The sequence below is a fragment of the Myxocyprinus asiaticus genome, chromosome 50, assembly GCF_019703515.2.
Source record: "Myxocyprinus asiaticus isolate MX2 ecotype Aquarium Trade chromosome 50, UBuf_Myxa_2, whole genome shotgun sequence".
NCBI lineage: Eukaryota > Metazoa > Chordata > Actinopteri > Cypriniformes > Catostomidae > Myxocyprinus > Myxocyprinus asiaticus.
Genome location: NC_059393.1, coordinates 9,074,446 through 9,099,480, shown reverse-complemented (window position 1 = coordinate 9,099,480; position 25,035 = coordinate 9,074,446). Strand labels below are relative to the sequence as shown.

The 25,035-nt window shown below is 38.5% G+C and overlaps 1 protein-coding gene across 1 annotated transcript; it reads left to right on the top strand.

Moving 5' to 3' along the window:
* Positions 1-332: 332 nt before the first annotated feature.
* On the top strand, positions 333-25,035 carry LOC127438940 (collagen alpha-1(VIII) chain-like). The gene is made up of 3 exons (XM_051694866.1): positions 333-473; positions 20,197-20,491; positions 21,389-25,035. The coding sequence occupies exons 2-3, from the start codon at positions 20,200-20,202 to the stop codon at positions 23,296-23,298; spliced, it is 2,202 nt and encodes a 733-aa protein (XP_051550826.1). The 5' UTR covers positions 333-473; positions 20,197-20,199; the 3' UTR covers positions 23,299-25,035.

Genomic DNA, 25,035 nt, shown 5'->3' with positions numbered 1-25,035 from the left:
TCATCCTATCTTGATTTGGTCTTTAAATCATATTTAAATCACAAATGTTTACCTATTTATAGGAGTACCATCTGAATAATTCACCCTTTCTGGAGAACTTTTGGAGAAATTACTTTTTGTGCAGTTTTGATCTTAAAGATGCAAAGTACTGCAATGTACTTGAATAAGTACTTATTTTAGAGGAGCTTACTGTTGGTAAACTGTCATAACAGCTACTGCATCAACGCCCTGGGTGGAAGGTTATTTGATCCTCTCTCTCTCTCTCTCTCTCTCTCTCTCTTTCCCTCTCTTTTTGCCTACCTACTTCACAGACTTGCCTTGCCCCTCCTACCCGTCCTTAAAAGTGGAAACCATGCTGCCTGAAGCATTTAACTACAGTTCTCTTTCTGTCTTCTGAATCTTCTTCCTTCACTTCTCACTCAAATAGATAAACAGACAGGCAGAGACAGAGAGAGGCAAAGAGAGAGAGAGAGGTGAGTGCAATACATATTTAATACTGTCAAAATAAAACGATATGGACTAGAAATCAGATGTGGCTTGTGATATTGCACGAAATATTGATATTGATCCAGCAAAGATCGACTGGAACTGAAATTCAAGTGGACTGTAGCTATGTCATGCTAATTTCAAGTCACTGTAAAACCGAATGTGCAGTGTACAAGGGAAAGTAAAGATATAATGGCTTTGACATTTCTTGAATTCCTTGTCAGATCACCGATATGATAATGGACTTTGGTTAATTTTTGGATTTTTAATCATTTTGGATTTGCCTAGATTGTGGAGGAAAGGGGACACATCGACATATTGTATTGAATTCTTCAGTCCTTGAAAAGTCATGGAATTTAAATATAATCGTAAAAAGTCATGGAGATTTTTATGGTAAATGTAGTGTTCTCGTTATGCTTAGCTCTAAAACATCAAGTTGTCTAAAAAAATGCAAAAATTGAATTTTTGTGAGTGCAATCTCTCTAAAATAATAATATTTAAAAAAAATCTTTATCCAGGATTTTATATCAGAAACAATGAGAAAAGTTATGGAAATTGAGTGGTCAAAAGGTGTGTTTATAGTTGTTTTATATAAGAAAAAACTACAATATCTAATGATAAAAAAGCTAATAAAGGAATTGTTCACAAAAAAAAAAAAGAAGAAAAAAAAGAAAATTCTGTTATAATTTACTCATCAGCACAGCCATGTAATTTCAATAGCGTATTACTTTTTTTCTTAAGTGGGACACAAAAGGAAACATTTTAAACAAGTATTTTTTTTTTCTATACAAGTGTCACAGTTATTCACCATTCTATTCTATGGACTCTTATTTTGATATGGTTTTTGTGTAATCCTTCCTTAGTTTCCCCTGGACTACACTTCCCATAATGCACTGCCCTCACCTCTGCCATCTGTTCCCAATCCTCCTCACCTGTTCTCCGTTCCCTCATCAGCACGTTTGTGTATAAATACCCTCCAGTTGTGTTCATTCCTTGTCAGTTCTTGTACTGTTATGTTGTTAAAGTGTTACTAGGTTGGTTATGTTTTGTTATTTTGAGTTGTTACTTAGTCTTCCACTCCAGCATATCTTCTAGTATGATTCCTTGTTAGAAAGTTATTCCACTCCAGCGTGTTTCCTTGTATAAGATTTGTTCCACTCCTGCATCCTCAATTAAAAGGTTTATTATCTACTCCTGCATCTCCTCTCTTCCACTCCTTGAGCCAACGTTACAGAAGTACTGACCACCAATAGGACCCAACGGGAGCTTTCTATTGGCACCGAACACACTCATCCGGATTATAGAGCTTTCAGGTCCACTTCTGGAGCTATTTAGTCAAGACCTTCCTCTCCTGGAATACACACTTACGTTCTGTCAACTCGTTTCCCTAAGCCCTTTTCCAGACACCTGCCTCAAAACCATTTATGGAATGGGACTGAACTTTCACAGAATCATGGCCCTCCTGGAGGTAGGGAGTCTTTCTTTTGTTGAATACGTTTGAACTACCCTAGCCATACATCATCTCTCACTCTTGTTATCCCCCAAGACAAACCCTTGCTCCACGCCTTCCATGGCCCCTGTCACCAAGGTAACTCCACTACTTATTTTTCCCCTTACACTGTGAATTATGGCAAGAACCCCGCGCCTGCCGCGGTATACGAGCCAGTGCCCGCGCCTGCCGCGGTTACTGTCCCTGAGCCAATGCCTGTAGTCTCGGCCGTCCCTGTAACCACACTCCCTGCTGGCCGGAAGAGAAGGAAAAGGACACTTTCTCTCCAGTCTTTCTGCCCATATTCACGACCACGAAGGTCGTTCCCCAGTCTCTGCTCATGTTCACGACTGCGGAGGTTGATTCCCCAGTCTCTGCCTGTACTCTCTACCATGGGAGTCACTTTGCAGTCATCCACGGACTCATAGCCCCGAGCCTCCCAAGACTTTGCCCTCCACGGCTTCGCCCCTCGAGCCTCCCCTGGCTGCTCCTCCCATGGCTCTGCCTTCCCTCGCTCCATCTCTCACGGCTCCGCCTTCCACGGCTTCACCCCTCAAGCCCCTCACGGCTTTGCCTGCCTTCAAGCCTCTCCAGGCTCCTCCTGCCTCCATCGACCCTTCCTTGGCTCCGCCCTCTGTCTCCTACTGTTCCGCCCTCAATCCCTGGATCTCCACCTCCTATGGCTCTGCCCATTCCACCGTGGCCTCCACTACCTGTGTCTCAAAACCCCGATCATCCTGTGGCTTTGCCAGCTCCTCCGGTTCCTGCTCTAGAGACCCAAATCCTCCTGTGGCTCCGTCTCCGGACCCATCTCCGGCTCTGCCATCGAGCCCTCAAGTCCCTGCTCTGTGGCTGCCTCCCAGGTCTTCTGATTCTATTCCAGCCCTGAAGCTGTCCCCCATGCCCTCTGATCGTCTTCCTTGGATCCTTCCTCACCTTCTGCGTCACCCTACCCTCCTCATCCATCTTTGGGGTGCCAGGAGTTGCCCTTTAAAGGGGGGAGGGGGTAATGTCACAGTTATTCACCGTTCTGTTCTGTGGACTCTTATTTTGATATGGTTTTGTGTCATCCATCCTTGGTTTCCCCTGGACTACACTTCCCATAATGCACTGCCCTCATCACTGCCATCTGTTCCCAATCCTCCTCACCTGTTCTCCGTTCCCTCATCAGCATGTTTGTGTATAAATACCCTCCAGTTTTGTTCATTCCTTGTCAGTTCTTGTATTATGTTGTGGTGTTAATAGGTTATGTTTTGTTATTGAGTTGTTACTTAGTCTTCCACTCCAGCGTGTTTCCTAGACTGACTCCTTGTATAAGATTTGTTCCACTCCTGCATCCTCAATTAAAAGGCTTATCTACTCCTGCATCTCCTCTCTTCCACTACTTGAACCAATGTTACAACAAGTTGATAGTGACTTTCTTTAAAGTGTAATAAAGAACACCAAAGTACCATAAAAGTTGTCCATGCAACATTCACACTAGTTTCACTTTGATTTGACATTGGGCATGTAAGCCAGGGGCAGCTGTATACTCTTCTGTCTACTTTCTTCTCTGTGTTAAATCAATGGTATATCTCCAGGGTTCAGAAGATATTCCTAGGGGCAGATGACCAGCTCTAGACATTAAGGCAAAGTTGTAGTGCTAGCCAGCACTTCCATTTTGATTTTGTCTCATGCTTTATATCTCTGGACCATATGACTTTGTTGGGAAATGTCAGAACAAAAAAAATATTTTTTTTTTCACTCTTTGCCTGACACTGATCACTAAACAAATGAAATTGTCACTGCAATTTGCAATGGTTAGGATAATTTTAAGTTGGAGGATTTAAACACTAATTTCATGATTAATATTTATTAATAATTACTCCAAATTAAAAGGACTGGGCAGCCACTTAATTTATTATGAAATAGGGTTAATCGATTATCTTCCTACTGTACTTAATCATGCAATAGGAAATTTTACTAAACAAATCTCCCACTAACTTTGATAGAGTGTTCAGCATTCAAAATGTAACTGGTATTGATGACATCAGCATGATTTTTGCATACAGAATTGAGATTGGTCTTTTTTATTACAAATTTCTTACAAGCTGCAGAGTGATTGTGATTGGTTTGTCTTCCTTACATATATTAAAACATTTATAGCTGCCTTGCACTACAACAGTAATGCTGCCTTCATGTACTTTCGGTATTATGCTACTTTCCACTTCTAAAGTCGTTATTATGAGAGTGTCACGTTCAAGGACTTTATGTCAGAGAGAATAGGAAACATGGAGGACATCAGGTTCATGTTTGCATATTCCTGGGGTAACTTATTTTGTTTTGTCAGTTTTTAACCCCTTGAACTGTTTAGGTAAAGAGCATCTCTTATATACATACAACCACTTGATATTAATCAGACAAACTATACTTTATCCAGCTGCTTGCATTAGAATGCTACAATGAACCTTGAAAACACTGCTGTCTCTTCTTCATTTTTTAAAACTTCCCTGAGTAGCTTGATTTATTAAACCGTCACAGACACAGTCTGACCTGTGACATTCATTCTTCAATTCCCTCCGGCTATTAACAGATTGATGTTTTATAACTGTTTTTTATCTGAATGAAAGACACACACAAATGTCTCTTTCACAAATAGGAGCCAAACCCTAGAACAGAGGGAACACAATACTTTTTGGTGGTCAGGGATGTTTTGCACCATAGATACATTTCATGACACATATTAAATGGAAAAAAAAAATTTTTTTTTGGATCATGAATGCAGCTATTGTCCTGACCTCTACGTGAAGGCCAAAAGTTGTTTACCGTACAAATCTTCTCCATCCTAGATGACAGGATTACAGGTCTTCTCTGGCAGTAGTTTTTTTAATGTCAAATCAGCATTGTACTGAAACGAGAACACCAAAATGCGGTGGGCCAGGCGTCTTCTGTTTAAAAAGGGGTTTGGCTCAGAGCTCAAATTTGGTTTCTAAGACGCCAGATATTTGCCTGAAAAGGCTCAAGGCTAATCAGAATTTCTGCATTTATTATGTGTACTTTCCCCTGGAAGACTGTGAAAGCCCAGCCCAGTGCATGTCACAGAGGGAAAAAAGCATAAGAGGAAGTGGTTTGTTAATTTCAGCTATTCACCTTATGCACCAGAGAAACTAGCGTGCAGCCATCTTGAAAATATTGTCTAGCGGTCATATATAGATATCTATGGTGTTGATGTCAAAGCGTAATTAGCTAGTGAAGTGGATTTATATGTTGAAGAGTTGCCAAAAGTTATCATGAGTATTTTAAAGTGTTCAGAGATGTCATTACTGGGAGTAGAGGGAGGAGATTTTAAAACAAGAGTACTTCATTCATAAATCCACAGAATCCTACCTTCATGCTGTGAATATACTGAGATGCCTCTGTGCTCATGAAACTCAAAGAGACAACACAAACCCATTAAAAGTATCTCCTTATGACACCTCCACGCCATCTTCTCATGTCATTCACCCACCTTATAGTTAAGGTGAGAAACATTTTTGTGTTAAACCAGGATGGCGAAGAAGTGCCACTATATTCACACACACACACGCACACACACACACACACACACACACACACACACACACACACATACACATACATGTGAAAGTGCACATTTTATTTTTCCGTTTACAACAATTATAATCACATTTAAGCATTTTAAAAATGTGGGGTGACAAATATATTTTAAAAAGTACACATGTAATTTATTTTAATGTTATGAACTTGCATGTGAAATAACACAAGTATTATGTTCTGCATCGATAAAATGGAACAACAAGGATTACAATGAACTCAGATTCTTTGTTTAAATGTCCATGCAACAGCATAAGCTTAACATGCTCACATCATCAGTACTTCTTCACTTAATATACTGTGTAAACACACACCGTCAACTCTTGCTGAAAAAAACTTTCTGTGCTCCCACACGTATTTCATTTTGTTCGACTCTTCTCAGTAGCTTCAATACAAACAAGAAGTTAGATGACAAAATGCATAAGAGCTGAGTGCTGAAAAGGGGCGGGGCTGAATAAGAATACAGGGAAGGCATTCTGACATCATATTTTAGGGAGTGACATCAACAAGTCTTTTTGCAGACTGATCTCCCTGTGAATTCTAAGACAGCAGGTTGAAAGTTCTGCTGCTGAAAAAGATCTGTGCTTACCAAAATTCGAAACACTGCCCTCGGTGGCCAAACCTGGAAGTGTTGTCGAATGTATGATGTGAACTCCAATTTCAAGGTAAAATGTGTGTAGTGGTGCCAAAAGCAAGTTGTATTTTTAGTTGTAAATTATATAATACAGTCAACTGGAATGCATATTTTAATTTTACACCCAATCCCCAACCCTAAACCTAAATGTAACTGGTGTAAAAATTTAATTTTAGAGAGAAAAGGAACTTCCGGCTCATCATTGATTATGTAAACATGATTACCTCCTGGTTATAGGGACCTGAACCTGTGTCTCTGAGGTAGCGCCACAGGAAAAGGTGAACACGTTACAACTAACAACAAAAATGTCTGATGGCAGGTGGTGCTTGTCAGTAATTTGACAGAATGGGCTCGATTTCTGGGTACCGGAACATTCGGTAGCATGTAAATTTTTCATGTGATTATGCTGGCTCCTTGGTGAGCTTAATATTTTAGCTCTGTATGTTCCATTGAAATAATGTGAAATATTGTATGTTTTAGTAAATTAAAATAAAATGAAAATAAAGTGCATCAGGAAATGGTCTGTTCATTACAGCTATAGAATTCAGGCATTTATCATGCCTTTATAACAATGTTCAGTAGACCTCATAGGTTAGTTTTACCTGTGCAATTAACACACCTTGAAGTTTTTAGTACATCTACTAGAAGAGTTACAAAGCTTCTTCCTGCTTCACAGCAGTAACTGTAACAGACACTGCACAAGGGAGAAAGTTTTTGCTTATGATTAGTGTGGATTATGGGAACTGTGGGCATGTAGTTTTGGTATGAACTAGGTATGAAAGGCCTGAAAGTATTTGGCACAAATTTCATACTCCACAGCTCTAACACCCCACCCTTGTCTGACATAGTTTAATTTGGGTCTCTTTTCTAGTTTCAAACACACACACACACACACACACACCTGGGCTGATCTTGCTGTAGTGTGGAAGAATGCACAGATTTGAAGTAGGAACTGTGAAAAGCCGAAAGCCACTGGCCTCTGTGCACGTGCAGAACTAGGGGAATGTGGACTTGGAATCTGACACATAAGCTCACAAATGCACCCGCACACCTCTGACCCTGGCCTGTGTTTGCAGTTATATAAATCACCAGCATCAGTGTCCAGCTGGAACAAGAGAGAATAAAAAAAGAATGAAAATCATCTAACGCAAATAGTGCTGATAAAGAATAAATATTGACACATAGTGAATAATTAGAAATGCACTATTGATCGGACATAAAAACAAACCAAAAATTTAGTTTGCAATTGGTGCTTTGTTTTTGCATGCCAAAATGGATTGCAGTAACTTTGTTTAAGTGTTGATCATTGTCAGAATTTGGTGTTAAAAGAGTTAATACTCTCAAGGGGCAAAATTAACGTTTAAAGCATTTTAATGAAAAATACATTTTAAAAATACTATATATATATATATATATATATATATATATATATATATATATATATATATATAATTATTATTATTATTTGCAAAATATTTTACATTTTTTAATATTTCTATTTAAGTGGAATACCAGCCAATTGCTAAATAACCCCATTCATCACAGTCTATTTAGAATAAAACTAAATCTAATTATACTTAAATTAGCTTTTATTGAATTTAAAATATCATGCTCTCACTATTTTCAGAAAGGGTATATTAATAAATATAAAATGTCTTTGTCACATCCTTCTGTTCAACCCTGTAGCACTGTAACTGAATTTATACAATTATACAATTTAATATTTTTTTTTTTTATTGTTTCCTTAAATTTTCTTTGCCGCAATGACACCCATTCCTGAGAATGGTCCATGTTCCTTTCTTTAAAGTTAAGGGCTCTCTGCCACCTCATCTTGGTTTATAAATGGCCCCAAACCTCATTTTCCCCATGGACAAAAACATATGGTTACATGAAAAACTTCCTTTCTACTCGAAAGTAGTGAGTGACTAAGAAAGTGAGTGAGAAAGAGAGAGAGAGAATGTGTTTTACAGTCCCAGGCTTCAGTTCTGGCCCACAGTCAGTTCTGTCAGCTGATTCTACATTCCACTGCCCTCAGTAATATCTGCATGCTCCACCTCAGCATATACATAAGTATTAGGGCTTTCAATCCATTAAAATTGTTAATTGAATTAACTACATGATAACGATTAATTGATATCAATATAAAATAATTATATATATATATATATATATATATATATATATATATATATATATATATATATATATATATATATATATATATTCAGTTGCCTCCACGTCTGAGACCGTCAATCTGCACATCTTATCACGTGGCTTGTTGAGCGCATTACCGCGGAGACATAGTGCGTGTGGAGGCTTCACGCCATCCACCGCGGCATCCACGCACAACTCACCACGTGCCTCACCGAAAGCGAACCACATTATAGCGACCACGAGGAGGTTACCCCATGTGACTCTACCCTCCCTAGCAACTGGGCCAATTTGGTTGCTTAGGAGACCTGGCTGGAGTCACTCAGCACGCCCTGGGATTTGAACTCGCGAACTCCAGGGGTGGTAGTCAGCGTCTTTACTCACTGAGCTACCCAGGCCACCACTGAGCTACCCAGGCCCCCACTGGAACAGTAAGTTAAACATGTGGCATCACTCTAAACGGAAAAAAAATTTAAGCGATGCCGTGTGTAGTATAAACACCTGCTTCGTTCGCCTTTGGTGTTTCAGTTCATTCAGGAGAAAAAAGTTTGGCTTCTTCCATAGTATAAATCACACTTTAAGCATTTTTGTTCTGTCTGCTTTTCAGCATCTGTAGCATTTTGAGGATGCTGTGTACAGTTAAATGTAGTTTGAAACAAAAAAAAAAAAACAAAAAAATGCATCTGATGATCCCAGCACTCTTCTCTGTCCTGCTGTTTTTGATCAGCCATTGGTTTGTTGTCTGTACAGCTATGCGTTGCCTGTAGCGCTGAGGCTGTGCTTACTACCCCATACTGACTAAGACTCACAGAAACATGGAGATGGCACTTTAAGGCTGAATTGCTGAAAGGAAAATATGGTGGCATGATTCATTGCATTAACTTTTAATGCATAATTTTTTGTCTAATTACTTGTGCTGAATTAACACATTATATTTACAACTTTCATAAACAAATAATGTTTTCTAAGTTCTAAAAATGCAAATGGCTTTCTTTTAGGGGTAAGATTAGGGTTTGCGTTAGGGATAGTCTATGGAGGTATTTACACTTCATGTGTTTTTACTGATCAGATAGCTATCCGATCATGAAAAGACCAAGTGTAAATGCCCTCCAAGATGGATTCGAGACGGATGTAAATCTGATCACGTCCAGAGGTGGTTTAAGACGCATTACATTCAAAACTCGGTCAAGTGTTAATGAATCTGCCTGTTCAAGCCACAAACTGTGCGTAAAGTTTACACTGTCCAAACAGTGGTACATCAGCATGGGGATAACGTGAAACATAACAGGATGGATTTCACTACATGACTATTAAAATAAGAAAAGATTTAAAAATACCCATCGACCATTCTTCCTCCCTCTGTCCTTGTTAGCCCTATACAATGGGAGATTGATCGGCAAATCGCCCAGGCAACCTCTGACGAACCAGCTCCTAATGACTGCCCTCCAGGATGTATTTATGTTCCCTCTCCACTCCGCCATCAGCTGTTAGAATGGCTCCACTCTTCTCCTGGATCTGGACACCCAGGAATTTCCCAAACCCTCACATTGATCCAGATCATTGGTGGCCCCGGCTTTCTAAAGATGTCGCTAACCACGTCTAAGTCTATACAGAGTATGCTCAAGATAAAGTCCCTTGACGTCTACCAACTGGTAAACTCCTTCCCTTACTTCTCCAACTTTGACCATGGTCCCACATGGGGACTGACTTTATCACAGACCTCCCCCATCCAAAGGTTATACCTGTGTTCTGGTTGCTGTGGATCGGTTCTCTAAGGCGTGTCATCTTATTCCCCTCAAATGACTCCCCACGGCCTTAGAGACAGCGGAGGCACTATTCCAACATGACTTCAGGAATTATGGCCTTCCTGAGGACATAGTGTCATGTCCACCTTAAGTGTGCTGTCTGCCACCAAAAGATCCATGCCAATGTCCGAAGATCACCCACACCACAATTTTATCCTGGTCAGAAGGTGTGGCTCTCCACCAGGGACATCTACCCTGCAGAAATTTAAGTCCCCGATACATAGGTCCTTTCACAATCATGGAACAGATCAACCCAGTCATTTACCGTTCACAGCTCCCACCACAATATCGTATTTCTCCTAGTTTCCATGTATCGTTACTAAACCTTACTTACCCTCTCTTTCTCCATCTATTCCAGAGGCCAATAAAGGACGTGATCCACCTCCGCCGCTGCTCCTGGAGGATGGACCAGCATACACTACCGGTCAAAAGTTTTGAAACGCTTGACCAAAATGTTTCCCATGATCTTAAAAATCTTTTGATCTGAAGGCGTATGCTTAAATGTTTGAAATTAGTTTTGTAGACAAAAATATAATTGTGCCACCATATTAATTTATTTCATTATAAATCTAAAATGTAATTTAAAAAAAAAGTTTTTGAAATTGATGACTTGGACCAAATAATAAAGAAAAGCAGCCAATAAGTTGCCCAGCATATAGATGGGAACTCCTTCAATACTGTTTAAAAAGCATCCCAGGGTGATACTTCAAGAAGCTAGGTTGAGAAAATGTCAAGAGTACATTTCCGAAAATTCTAGGCAAAGGGTGACTACTTTGAAGATGCTAAAATATAACACAATTTTGATTTATTTTGGATTTTGTTTAATCACAACATAATTCCCATAGTTCCATTTATGTTATTCCATAGTTTTAATGACTTTACTATTATTCTAAAATGTGAAAAAAAATTATAAGAAAGAATGAGTAAGTGTTTCAAAACTTTTGACCGGTAGTGTACATAGTCCGGGCCATAATAGACTCCTGACGTCAGCAGGAGAGATTAGAATATCTGGTCAACTGGGAGGGGCATGGTCCAGAGGAGCAGTCTTGGGTCCCACACACCGACATCCTCGACCCTACTCTCCTCTCCAACTTCCACCAAGAACATCCAAACCACCCTGCCCCTCATGGATGAGGTCGATCTCGACATTGGGTTCTTTGGGCCTCGGGAGCGGCCCATGGGGGGGTACTGTCATGCCTCCATTGGTCTCCTCATCATCCAGTATCACCCGCTCCAATTCACCTTCATTCTGATTAGCACCACCTGTCACTCATCATGGACTCATCAAGGACACTATATATACTATACTATCCACTCACTACAATCATTGTCTAGTCTCATCTATGCCTGTACAGACCCTTCCAAGTTCTCTCCTGGTTTATCCTGTGTACTGCAGTTATTATCCTGTTTAACCTAGTTCCTTGCCTGTATATTGTATATTGTTCTATTAAACATACCCGCGACTGGGTTCTCACCAACCTTCCGTGTCTGGCTTGCTTCCATGACACATACACAATGTGATATTCTCAGACTCCAGTTCTCTCAAAATCTGCAGACTGGAGCCGACTAGTGGCGACTAGCACCTACTCTGCCCGACTGAGACTCAGGGTTAAAATCGGTGTAAATATGTGTTGTGTAATCCAGCCATAAGTAAACTTGTGTGTGTGTGAGTTTTGTAGATATGTCACTTTAATGGGAGAAAAGTCCCTCTAACACACTCTCCAATACTAACATTATTCCAGAGAGAGAGAAAGACCTGCACTGGCTGATTGGGTGGGAACATGGAATCATGTGTATGTGTGCCTGTATGCATGCGTGTGTGTACTTTGGCATCTGCAGCTGTTTACTGTCGGCACCTCATTATCACCATCTTGCTGACTGAAAAGCACACTAAGGTGTTTCAAATTCAGTAGCCTGACCCAAAACAGCAGAACCGTGAATCCTTTTTCCAGCGTTATAGAAAACCCGCACCTCATGCTGACCTATTTTATTTACAACTGACTTTTGTAAGACTTTGACATTAGACAATGCAAAACATCTGTCCAAATGATAAATTATATATCTACACAAAATCCAGTTTCATCACCACAAGTTCTTTATATTGAAAATAGCCCCAGTACAGAAAAACGGATTTGCTGAGATATTACAGACTACATTGGATCACTTGGCATGTTGCATGTGCTTTTTATTTAAAGTGACTTCTGGTACTTTATTTAATTGCAGGGACTATGTCCCCTGAGCAACCTGGGAAGAAGCACAGGGTTTTCACTTTTTCCAGTAAATTTCCAGGACATTTCCATGGCCTTCCATACATTTGTGATTATGAGATTTTTACAAATAATTTTTTAGAGATTTTCATTTGTATGTCAGGCACCAATCCTCGAAATCAAAAGGATTCTTGACAAGTTCTCACAAACAGCAATATTTAGCCGATTCAATATTTTAAAACAGAGAACAACTAGAAAAAGGTTTTTAAACTATAGCAATGTCCATGATTTGTAAAATTATATTAATTTCCATTACTTTACTTATCTGGAAATTCCCTGATATTTCCATTGTGTTCCATTACCTTAGGAACCCCGAAAGTGCCTTAGTCAAGTCAAACTACCTTTCACTGCAAGAGTTACTGGGTTCAGATTGAGGGCAAGTCCACATTTTATGTTACAACTTGCCTATGGTAAGGCGAAATAAATTGGACACTGTAGATGGAAATGATTTTCTTTTTTCTTCTCAATAGTTAATACAAAGGCTTTGGAGGCGAGTAAGGCCAAAATAATTAGTAAAGCTGTAAAGTATCATTGACTCTCCAGGTTTTGTGTTCTCTCCATCGGGGGCTGAGCATAGTTCAACATTCATATCATGCCACCCTATAATCAACAACTGTATACGGTTGACACCCAGCATGTTCTTCTTCAAACTCATATTTGTTTATTGTGAATTGAAGTGAAACATCTGGAAGCAGTCAGAAATGTTGAAGTAGGAATGGAAATTTGATTATTTTAAAATAAGGGGCAGGGTGATAACAAAGCTGTGGCATAAAACCAAGCAGACAAAGTTGCGGTTGTAAATGTTGGCAAAACAACACACAGAGAGAGAGAGAGAGAGAGAAAGAGTGAGAGCAGAAGAAAACATTGGTTCATGCCTTCTGCCGTGGACTTCACATGTAGCTTTGCTGTTGTTCTGTAATTCTTCTACTTGTGGTTTTGACCATTGTCTGTCAATACATTTATTGTATTATAAAGAAAGGTGTGTAGCCTTTGGCTTAAGCACAGAAAGCTGTACTGTAGATTGTTCTGACATACTTGAACATCCAATGTAAACCAGAGGGAATAAAGTGAGAACGTTATTTCGGCTTAGTGAATTTTATAAATAAGCATGGGGAGTTAGATTGGACAAGGACTAGTTTTTGGGTTCAGAATGAACATAAGTCTTGGACAACTTTTATGAGCTACATTCTTTTTTTTTAATTTTATTTTTTTTATATGACCTCTCCTGTACAAAATGTCTTGAGATTGCTTTTAAATTCCTGTAAAACTTTATGCAGGCTGGGTATCATGGATTCATAGTGCAGTTGATTATATTCTGTGCCACTTCTTTTAGATAAGGCCAGAGAAATGTTCATATCCAATTTTTGATGTCCTAATTTTTGGTCACAGAAAAAATTGGACACTTTGACTTGCAAGTCACGCCGAAGAGAACAAGAGAGGGAGTTGGGTCAGAGGCTCAGTCCAAAGACTGTTTTTCCAAAGTCACAATTCTTGGCTCAACATGGTCAGCACTAAGAGGAATAACACACGATCCTTCAAAAACAAATCTGGGTAGAGTTATAAATTAGAGAGGCCTGCCGAATAAAATTCAGTAGCAGTTCTCCTCCAAGTGTCTGTTTTGTGTTTGGTGTCTGCTCTCGAACAGACAAATGAATGAATGAATGAATGAATGAATGAATGTATGAAATATAAAGGAGTGAATGAATTATTAAATTAGTGTCCGAGTATGTGAAGTGTCTTCATTTCCTAACAGTAAATCACTCCACTGTTGTTTTACATTCTGATATCATCATTTCTAAAATAATCAAAATACTGAACATGCTTCCGGATGGTTAGCACTGTGAATGACAATTAAGGATTCAATAATTTTTCAGGGAGACTTGTAATTTCTACACCATTAGCGGCACCAAATGTAATTGGAATCTGTTTAAATGGCCTGACAGGGTGCGGCAAAATAACATTGGCTCACAATGGTGTGCAATTTAGGGCAGGACTACCTGACTACCAGCACAGGATTCTGGTGTGCTGGTGTTCTTACCAGATTTCTTAACTAGTTTCTACATGGTCAAAAAGCTTTACCAGCTACGTTTTGGTAGTAAACAGCCTAGCAATACTGGTCCATCAGTTAGACCAACACCAAACCAGCACTAATTAGCATACGTAAACCAACTTGGACCGGGATGGGAATTCATATTGGCCGAAGAGTCAGCATTAGAATGGGGTATCTGTCTGAAATGTGCCCTCTCCCTGAGAAAAATGAAATAAAAAATATACTGGAAAATGTGGAGAGACATGGATGTGTTGGAAAATATCGCAATAATCCTGGCTGACAGCATCCCAGGTAATATAGTTTATGTTTTACCTTGTCTCTTTCTATTCATGCTAGGTCAATCAAGATATCTGTTTACAATAGCACAGAAAAGGGAATCAAAGTTCTGTCATCCCACCCACACACTGATCGGATCTCAACATCTGTGTATTAGAATTAAGTAATCATTCTGTAAAAAGCTTCAAAGCTTTTAAAGGAATATTCCAGGCTCAGTACAAGTTAAGCTTAACTGACAGCATTTGTTGCCTAACGTTTATTACCACAAAAAATATTTTCAACTCTTCATTTGTTTAAAAAAAAATGCAAAAATCTTGGCCAGACTGTAAACGTTAAAAATACACAATGTTTTAAAAGTATAGCCACTAGATGTAAAAAAAATTATTGGTCTTGAAATGATTTAATTATTTGCTATAAAATCACTTATCACCTACATCTTATCAGTGTAAAGTTGGCCCCATTCACTTCCATTCTAATTGCCCTTACAAGTCACAAAATATTTCTGGGTGGCTGGGTTTCCCATGGTTCCAGACTGCTACAGGGATGAGGACTAAACTGAGAGGAACTCAATTAAAGTGCAATTCTATATAAACTATAATTTTTTTTGTTGACATCTAGCCGTATCAAGGTGCTTTTTTGAGTTGACACAACTAAATTGTCCAGCTAACTTAACATAATAAGTTGTAATTCTATAAATTTGTACTAGTCGAATTAACAAGAGTATTTGTCATCTCAAAACTCACTTAACTAAGTTGTCTGAACAAACAAAGACTTGTCAGCACCAGCATGCATTACAGCATGAATAAATAATGATGTTAGTGTTGTAGGCTTATTTTATTATTATTATTTATTTTTTTTTTTTTTTTGGTTATTTGCAGACTGTCTTTTGGCTGTTGTTGTTGTTTTTGTCATCACTGTTGATTAATAGTTGTGTGGTGATGTTAAGGGCTCACCTTTTACTTCTTTTAATGGTGTTTGTTGAGTCTCACCATTACTGAGGTTTGTGTGTTAAGTGTTGACATCTATGTATCTCCTAATTAAACTATTATTTGTGTAGTCTGTGTCTCTCAAGAAGAGACCATCCTGCAATGCAAAACTTGCAGAGTTTCTTTGCTAATTAAAGTTAGGTGCACTCAATGATGGGCACAAATACATGATATTTAAAATCAAAATACCTCAGTTTAAATGTATCAAAATAAAATACCAAATACTGTGTGGTAAAAATGTATCAAAATAAAATACTTCTTGAAAATACACAAAATACATGTAAAATTGGCCATTTAATTAAGTATCACTATTAGGCTGAATTCTGTCTGGACCTATTCTGAATGCAAAAAACATTTTGGTGTACAACTGCTTAGAAACTTTTGTTTTCATTTCACCTACCTCTTCAATCAATTAAAGACAAATACATGACAAACAGGTACATGACTGCAAACTTATGTAGTGCAAAATGCCAAATAGCAGCCATTTCTATACTTATTTTTGTCTTAGTTATACTGCTGCCTGCTATTATTTTTGGCAAACCCTATTAAATAAATCATGGGTAAAACAGTGGGTACTTTTCTTGCTATCTAGCAAGGAGTAATGCTTTACACACTTGACTAGCTAGCTAGTAAATACACAAGCAGTTGCTAGCACCAACAACGATTAGCTAGCAAGACTGGCTAGCTAACGCTAATGTCCAGTGCTAGTGCTAACGCTATTTTCCCCTTGCCAGTGCTCTTTTATTCCTTCATGTTAACTGAAGGCAAATCTAAATGATGTTCCATTTTAGCTTGCTATCTAGTGATCTAGCTAACAATAGCTAGTGAACTCGCTAACGTTAGTTAGACTAGCTTGCTAGCTGGCTGCTGACTAGTTTTGATTTCTTCACTGTTGACCTGGGTTGCCAACTTTGGCTTCCTGGTTGGAGTGAGATTTCGATGACATGGGCTGATTAAACAACAAGCATTATTTGTTAGTAGGCCTACCATCTTAAATTTGTAACACCAAAGTAATCTCTTGAAATATCTGACAAACATGGCCAGTTTGCTGGATATTAGACATCATGAGGACAGGAGGAAAAATTTTGTCCATAAATTGTCCATATTTCATGCAGGTCCAGATTTTAAACCTCTTTTTTCATTTTACTTGACCAGTTTAAGTTTACAATATAGTTCTTCCATGGTTTAAAAGTGCATTTAAGGCCATCCTCATTAATATGATTAAGCCAGCTAGTCAATCTAAAAAATAAACTAGTATTTGTTATAAGAACATTAATACATTTAACTACACATTTCAGTTTAGTTGTAAAAAGTCTTCTATTGCCCTTTATAGATTTTATATGAAACAATAACATTTCTGTTACAATACCAGTTATTGTTACTACAGTGAAAACATGATGCGTTTTAGTAATTGTTGTGTGTAGTTTCAAAAGCCTTGTAATTGATGTTGATGTATCGCACATTGTTGTGTCCTCTTTTCATCATCCGTAGGCATTCTGATATGTCAACACAGCTGTCTTTGAGAGATTTGACTTCCTCTATAGCGCTTTAAAGTAGAATATTCTCTATATTCTCTATTCTCAAATTGATCACATCTGCTCTGTGATATCCAGCAAAGATGACTCGTTTAACAAATGTGCCCTATCCTGACCTGCACACAGGTGTGTGTGATGTGCTGGTCTACGTGGTACTCACATGAAACATGATAATCGTTTCAATTAGCGCTTATAAATGGCCGAATATGAAATGAATGTAGAATGTAACTAAATTTGCTGTGATGGTCCAAAATTCCAAACGCCATACCGACGAAAAAAATCATACGAGCAGATTTGTAGCAATTTTTAAATTACTTTACATTTAATTACGTTGTCTTGTCATTTCGCATGAGATTTGCTTGGGTAGCGTGAGACCGTGAGACGGAGCCTGAAAGCGTGTGTCTCACGCCAAATGCTGTTGACACACATTGCATTGGCTGGCGAGAAGTATCATAGCTTCCTAAATATTTTAATGGAAATTAAATAACAGTTGCCAGCAATTATTATGTTTTATGCAACAAGTAGAATCAACCATCACATCCTCACCTTATCTTACTCCATATTTGCTTGCAGGAACGCAGAACATTTGCTCACACAATGCTAGAGGGAGCCATTCTCTCTGACATCTGCAGCTCGCGTGGGGTTGGGGGGCATGCCTGAACTAGTTGATATAGGAAATCAGCAGCCTAATAAAGAGGTTGACTGGCACAAAGTATTTTGAAAATACACAAATACCTAACTTAAAGCATTTAGATACAAATTACTTTTGATTTGCTTTTTCAAAGAGTTTAAAATGCAAAGTACAATTTTGTATTTCAGATATGTATTTCAAATACATGTATCTGAAATACTGCCCATCCCTGGGAACACTGAACACTAACTTTACAGTGGCTGAGCAGCAGGTCTTAAAGATCAGTAAACCAAAGTGAAGTTGTCGTAACTAACCCCAATTTAAATTCAGCTAATTAAAATTATTAAGCTCAGCTAAATAAAGTGACATTTTCACAACTACATTTAATCAGTTCTGATTACTTTTTAATTTTTGAGATAAGCTTATCCAATTAAGTCAGTAAAAAAAAAAAAAAAAAAAAAAAAAAGGGGACTAAATATAATGAGGTTTTTTTTTTTTTTTTTTTTTTTTTTTTTTTTACATGTAACAATTCAAGATAGCATCAAGTCTTAATAGAGCTATGAGAGAGGACTTACTGTCAGAAACAATTATGTTGTCACCTCATTATGGGTCAAAGACAATAGTTTTTAACTGTATATTTAATTCATTTTTTTAAATTATGATTTTTAAGGGATGAGCTTTAAAACACTCACAGAAACTTTCTAAATGTTGTGCCCTCTAGTGGACATGTTTAAAAATGACCAAAGTCTTGTATTCTCTCTTTAGTATAGGCATTTTTAACTTCAAAAATACACTCTTTTCATGCATTATTCATTATAGGAATTTTGAATGTTACTTTTTCATGTGGAAATATTGAATTTTTTTTCCTGTTTTCAAGTATTGAATAATAATAGCTATGGCATAAAATATGTAGGGATAATGTACAGCAAGTTGTTTAAATCAAAATCAAATCAAATCAAATCAAATACATTGATTTGTACTGTTTACTACTGCAAGATAAATCTTGACTGCTTATTACATGCTACTTACTAAACAAACAAACAAATAAATAAATAAACTTGAAATATTGATTTACTGGTAAGTTCAAAATTGTTTATCATGTGAGAAGAAAGAGACCGCTGACACTGCTTTTTATTTGGCTATTGTAATATGTGAATATGTAAGCAATGAGAATGTCTCCATGTAATATGAACAACAAAAGGAACAATATACTGTGGAAAGCAAACACATTATTGAATTGAATTTTATTATTGATCTTAAATTGAATTAAAGAGTTTGGTGCTCTATGAAAACATACTGTAACTATTAGAAGACCATTTATTGAAATTTGCTGCAAAAATGGCTCGTTCTAAACTGACACAGTTTACTAATGTCAGTCAGATGAATACATTAACACATGACTGTCCACATTTACCTGTGAAGTACACCTATTCAGTGTTTAGAAATCTGGCCTGCCCAATTACGATGACTTAATAAGCAGCAAGTAGTATAGATGATATTGTGTAAGATGTGTAAGCACAGCAGCAGTGCTGTTTCTCATTTAACATTTGAAGAGGGTGTTTATATAGTCTTATTGGATTACTAAACTTAATTTCGGAAGGAGCAGGTTCATCTAATCTCACAAGCAACAATTCATCCGGCATCCCTCCTCCATTATTAATAACATTATTATTTATTTATTTTTTATTTTTTTTGCGATGTATATTGAAATATTTTGTTTTATTTATCTTTTAAACCTAGGCTAGAATGTTCAGACTAAAGACTTTAAGCAGGCAAACATCTTTGATGTGCAGTCGAAATGTTTACGAGTACAGTAATGAAAATGTAATTCAGTGGCTCTGCAGTCTAGCACTCCTGCATAATCCACTGTTCCTATACAAACAGATTAAACCCTGTATATTGGCAGTCAGACTGCATATCCTGGCAAAACTGTCACTGAGGCATTTAGATCAATTAGAGGGACAGACTAAATTGATCAGATATCCATAGACTCAGTTAATCCGGGTGTGGTGATGAAATGCTTGTTCATCACATGCACACTTCTCTATCTTTCATCAATGAGAAAACCTATCAGAACTGATTAATGTCCTGGCAGACTCTAAATAATCAAATAACCATATGGTTGCCAACTGAACTCTTAAACCTGACTTCTCGAAATGTGCTGCTTGAGAAAAGCATAGAATTGCTTTTAATGCACTTGCTGGTTTTCCTGCTAGCTTTCCCATGTAAAGACATAGGAAATGTTTTGTGTTGTTCCAAGAGTACCAACTCCATCTCCTCCCCTTTATTCCACAGGATATGGCTGAGCCTCTCCTCTCTGCCCGCTTGTTTGTACTGGTGGAGCACCTCTTTCTGTTGCATCATATCCATGCAGGGGCATTTTATGGGCACCAACCACTGCCCCAACAGCACCAACCTCTGCCACAGTTACCTCACCTGCTGCATGGCAATGAGGGAATACCCCAACACCATTACCATGGGAAGGAAATGCCACACATGCCATATGAAAATGAGATGCCTTTGCCTCCACATTATGGAAAAGAACGTCCACAGATACCCATGCACATGGGTAAACCCAATTTAGGAAAAGGTTGGGTTTAAAACTTGCTTGACAATCACTAACACTCTCAGAAATGTATTGTATTGATGTTAATGCCATTAATTTTTTGTAAAAAGTACAAAAATATATTATTGTAGGACAGCTTTTTTTGCCATAACATACATAGGTAATATGGACAATACTTGATGGTAATAATTATGCATTTCTGGACAGGGATACTGTTTAGATGAAGTCTAAGAAATTGCCAAGTTCAAAGATAATATGAACTATCAATAAAGAAATCTGGGAGATCATAAGCACATTATTAAGATATAGTTAAATGATATACAGTATTAGACAGAGCTGCCAACGATAACATTGTATAATTGAGGACAGAGCAATGGTTGCCAGATCCCCATGTAGTTGACTGACAGATAGCAATTATATATATTTTTTTAAAAGGTTAACTTCTTGAAAACCCTACCATCAGGTTTTTAATGACATTTATGTTTACGTCAAACTTAAAAAAATACCATAACACACACAAGGATAGCATTAGACCAATATACATATATTCCTTTTGAATCTTTTAACTGGTTTAAAATCTAATCCAAATGTAGGTCAGCACACAGATACCATTAAGATCATAGAAAATGCTTTGCATATGCATTTATAGTACAACTCGCTCTTGTCTGATTCCTGTTTTTTTTCATTGCCCAAGACACCAAAATACATCATACATCATTAATAGTAATAGATGAAACTGTCATGGTGCATACGGTTACAGTCTCCTAATAGACATATTGTTTTATCTAATTTTAGCTCTATTGCATTCACTCTTAAACAGATGAATATTAAACATATAAATATGTTGATTCTTACTTGCAAACATCCAGAAATACATAAAATAATTTATTTATCCATAATTTTTTTTCCATCCACCCCCAGGTGAAACTATTCCAAGAGGAGAGAAAGGTGTCACTGGCGAAGCTGGTCCAATGGGGCCTCCAGGGCCTCAGGGCCCCCCAGGACTTCCTGGTCATGGCATCCCAGGACCTCCTGGAAAACCTGGTCCCCAAGGTCCACCAGGATTCCCTGGGATTGGAAAACCAGGAATGCCAGGATTGCCAGGAAAACCTGGGGGCATAGGTTTACCAGGACCAAAGGGTGAATTAGGACCAATTGGTGGTGGAGGGCCGATAGGATTGCCGGGACCTCCAGGTCTTCCAGGACCCCATGGCTTACCAGGAGTGGGAAAAATAGGTGGACAAGGACTTCCAGGACAACCTGGGCCCCGTGGAGAACCTGGAGATAAGGGCCTTCCTGGGCTCCCTGGCATCCCAGGGCTAAAAGGTGAAAATGGAATTGGTCTCCCAGGACTGCCGGGTGTAAAGGGACCTTCTGGACTTCCAGGGCCACCAGGACAAGGAGGGCTACCAGGTGTTGGCAAGCCAGGACTGAATGGACTACCTGGGGCTCCTGGATGGCCAGGTAAGCCTGGTGCACCTGGAGAACCTGGACTGGCAGGATTTCCAGGGGACAGAGGGCAAACAGGGCCACCAGGACTAGCAGGTTTTGGTAAACCTGGTTTGGATGGGTTGCCAGGGAAACCAGGTCTCCAAGGTGGAAGAGGTCAGCCAGGTCCCCCTGGTTTACCTGGGGGTCCAGGTTTGCCTGGATTTGGCAAGCCTGGATATCCTGGCCCCAAAGGTGAAAAAGGGTATAGTGGGTTGCCTGGCCCTCAAGGCCCAAAAGGTGAGAAGGGTCATGGTGGTCTTCCTGGAATGATTGGACCACCAGGTCCAAGTGGCCTCCCGGGTCCTCCAGGTCTCTTGGGACCTCCTGGAGGCATTGGTTTCCCTGGTCCAAAGGGAGAGGGAGGTTCAGTAGGACCAAAGGGACAATTAGGTCCAAAAGGTGAACCAGGACCTGCAGGACTTCCAGGAAAATCAGGATTTCCAGGAGGATTCGGGCAGCCAGGACCTAGAGGCTTACCTGGTTCGTTGGGGCCTAAGGGTGAAAACGGACACAAAGGCTTACCTGGCCTACCTGGAGCCCCTGGAAAGCCTGGTGCAAAAGGAGAAGGTGGATTTCCAGGAGAGATAGGTCATCCAGGGCCTATGGGGATCCCAGGATTAAAGGGTCCAGCAGGACCAATTGGACCACCTGGTCTCCCAGGGCCAAAAGGGGAATATGGGCCACCAGGAAAACCTGGACCACCAGGCGAGGGAAAACCAGGACTTCAAGGCCCATTAGGTCCTCCTGGTATACCTGGGCCTGGTGGGCCCACTGGTCAGCCTGGAAGACCTGGTCTTCCTGGCCCTCCTGGGCCACCTGGGCCTCCTGCTCAGTTTCCTGTTGCTGAGCAAATCCTTCCTGAGACAGGTCCTGGGCTAGATGGAATCAAAGGTGGTTATAAGAAAGAAAAGCCTGGTGGAGCTATATTTCATAGGAATGGCCTAGAGATGCCTGCATTTACTGCTCAGCTAACAACACCATTTCCTTCAGTTGGGCAACCTGTTGTCTTCAACAAGCTTCTACATAATGGAAACCAGAATTACAACCCTCAAACAGGCATCTTCACTTGCAAAATACCTGGAATTTACTACTTTGCCTACCATGTTCACTGCAAAGGGGGAAATGTATGGGTGGCCTTGTACAGGAACAGTGAGCCAGTTATGTACACATATGATGAATACAAAAAAAGTTACCTGGATCAGGCATCAGGGAGTGCAGTGCTGCCTTTACAAACTGGAGATACTGTACATGTCCAGCTACCATCAGACCAAGCTGCAGGACTTTATGCTGGTCCATACATCCACTCATCATTTTCTGGGTATTTATTATATCCTATCTGAATATGTGAAAAGTGTCCCCCATGACCTAACAGTAAATAAATAAATAAAAAATAAATCAATCAATATTAGACCTTTCAAACATCAACTGTGGATGTGCCAATAGTGAAGAGACGTGTTAAAAAATGTAAGAATTGAAGGGACAATTTTTCAATTAACTTTTTTTTTTCTCCAGAACTAGCTGGTCAGGGCACGCATTTACAAACTAACAAAGTTCATTCAATTTGTTAAGGAATAGGTCCTTTTTGTATGAGGTGATGAAAAGGTAGATCCAGTGTTGTGTATTATATCTTGACATTTTGTGCTACAGTGGAAATATAACTTCATATACAGTATATCGGTAGTGAGATAATTTTGAATATACATTTTAAGCATACACATTATTACATGTCTTACAGTATTCAGTATTCCATCAATATGGATCTAGCACTTTGAGAGAACTCATATTACATTATTTATTTTTGCATATTTCCTATTGTTTGGTAGTCTATAAGTTATGTATAGCTGTGGTCACACTGACTACATATCAGTGTACAATGATGAAATACTCAGATTGTCAGAAATTGAGAATGTTTTGTTGGCTAGATGTTCGATATGCACTTTTCTTCTGCTGTTGTAGTAGTTTCTCATTATACCATCTCAATGAACTTCAAGAGAGCACATAAGTTTTTGTTTATTTTATTAGCTTTAAAGGGATATTTCACCCAAAAATTAAAATTGTCTCATCATTTACTCACCCTCATGCCATCCCAGATGTGTATGACTTTCTTTCTTCAGCAGAACACAAACTAATATCTCAACTCTGTAGGTCCATACAATGCAATTGAATGGTGATCAGACCTCTGTAGCTCCACAAATCACATAAATTAAACATAGAAGTAATCCATAAGACTCCAGTGGTTAAATCCATATCTTCAGAAGCGATATAATAGGTGTGGGTGAGAAACAGATCAAAATGTAAGTCTTTTTTTTCTTTTTTTCTGTAAATCTCCACTTTCACTTTTACATCTGAAAGTCACATGTGGTGCCTGTTTAATTTCACTTTCACATCTGAAAGTAATAGTTAAAGTGGAGATTTAGAGTAAAAAAGGACCTATTATATACTGTCTGAAGATATGTATTTAAACACTGGAGTCTTATGGATTACTTTCATGTTTCCTTTATGTGACTTTTGTAGCTACAAAGGTCTGATCACCATTCACTTGCATTGTGAGTGCTTACAAAGCTGAAATATTATTCTAAAAATCTTCCTTTGTGTTCTGCAGAAGAAAGTCATACACATCTGGGATGGCATGAGGGTGAGTAAATGATGAGAGAATGTTCATTTTTGGGTGAACTATTATAATTTTACCCAACAGTAAAACAGTAAAATCAAAATGTTCTGAACCTAAAATTTTGGTTCTTTCACACTGATTTAAATAGACTAGGTCATTGTTTATTAATGTTTATCAAACCAAAGGATATTTGATGTTAATGTGTACAATATCACCATTTATAGTTGACAGGCAAATTTTGTTCAAACACATGAACACTAAATTTAAATCAAGCAGTCTTTGATATTTGATCTTAAAATGTTTGATCCTAAAGTTCTCTGTAATTTATTTTTTTAGATTTACTACTGAATGCCTAAATTTGTATATGTGCAAAAAGATGGTGGTGGGGCACAAAAAGAAGGAATGTATTCTGTTTTTTATTTCTGACAATGGTGCTTAATTATTAAATGAATACTGATTAAAGTTA

Coding starts and splice junctions, on each gene's coding strand:
- LOC127438940 (XM_051694866.1), top strand. CDS start 20,200: ATGGCTGAGCCTCTCCTCTCTGCCCGCTTGTTTGTACTGGTGGAGCAC. Junction 20,492..21,388: donor TAAACCCAATTTAGGAAAAG/GTTGGGTTTAAA, acceptor ATCCACCCCCAG/GTGAAACTATTCCAAGAGGA.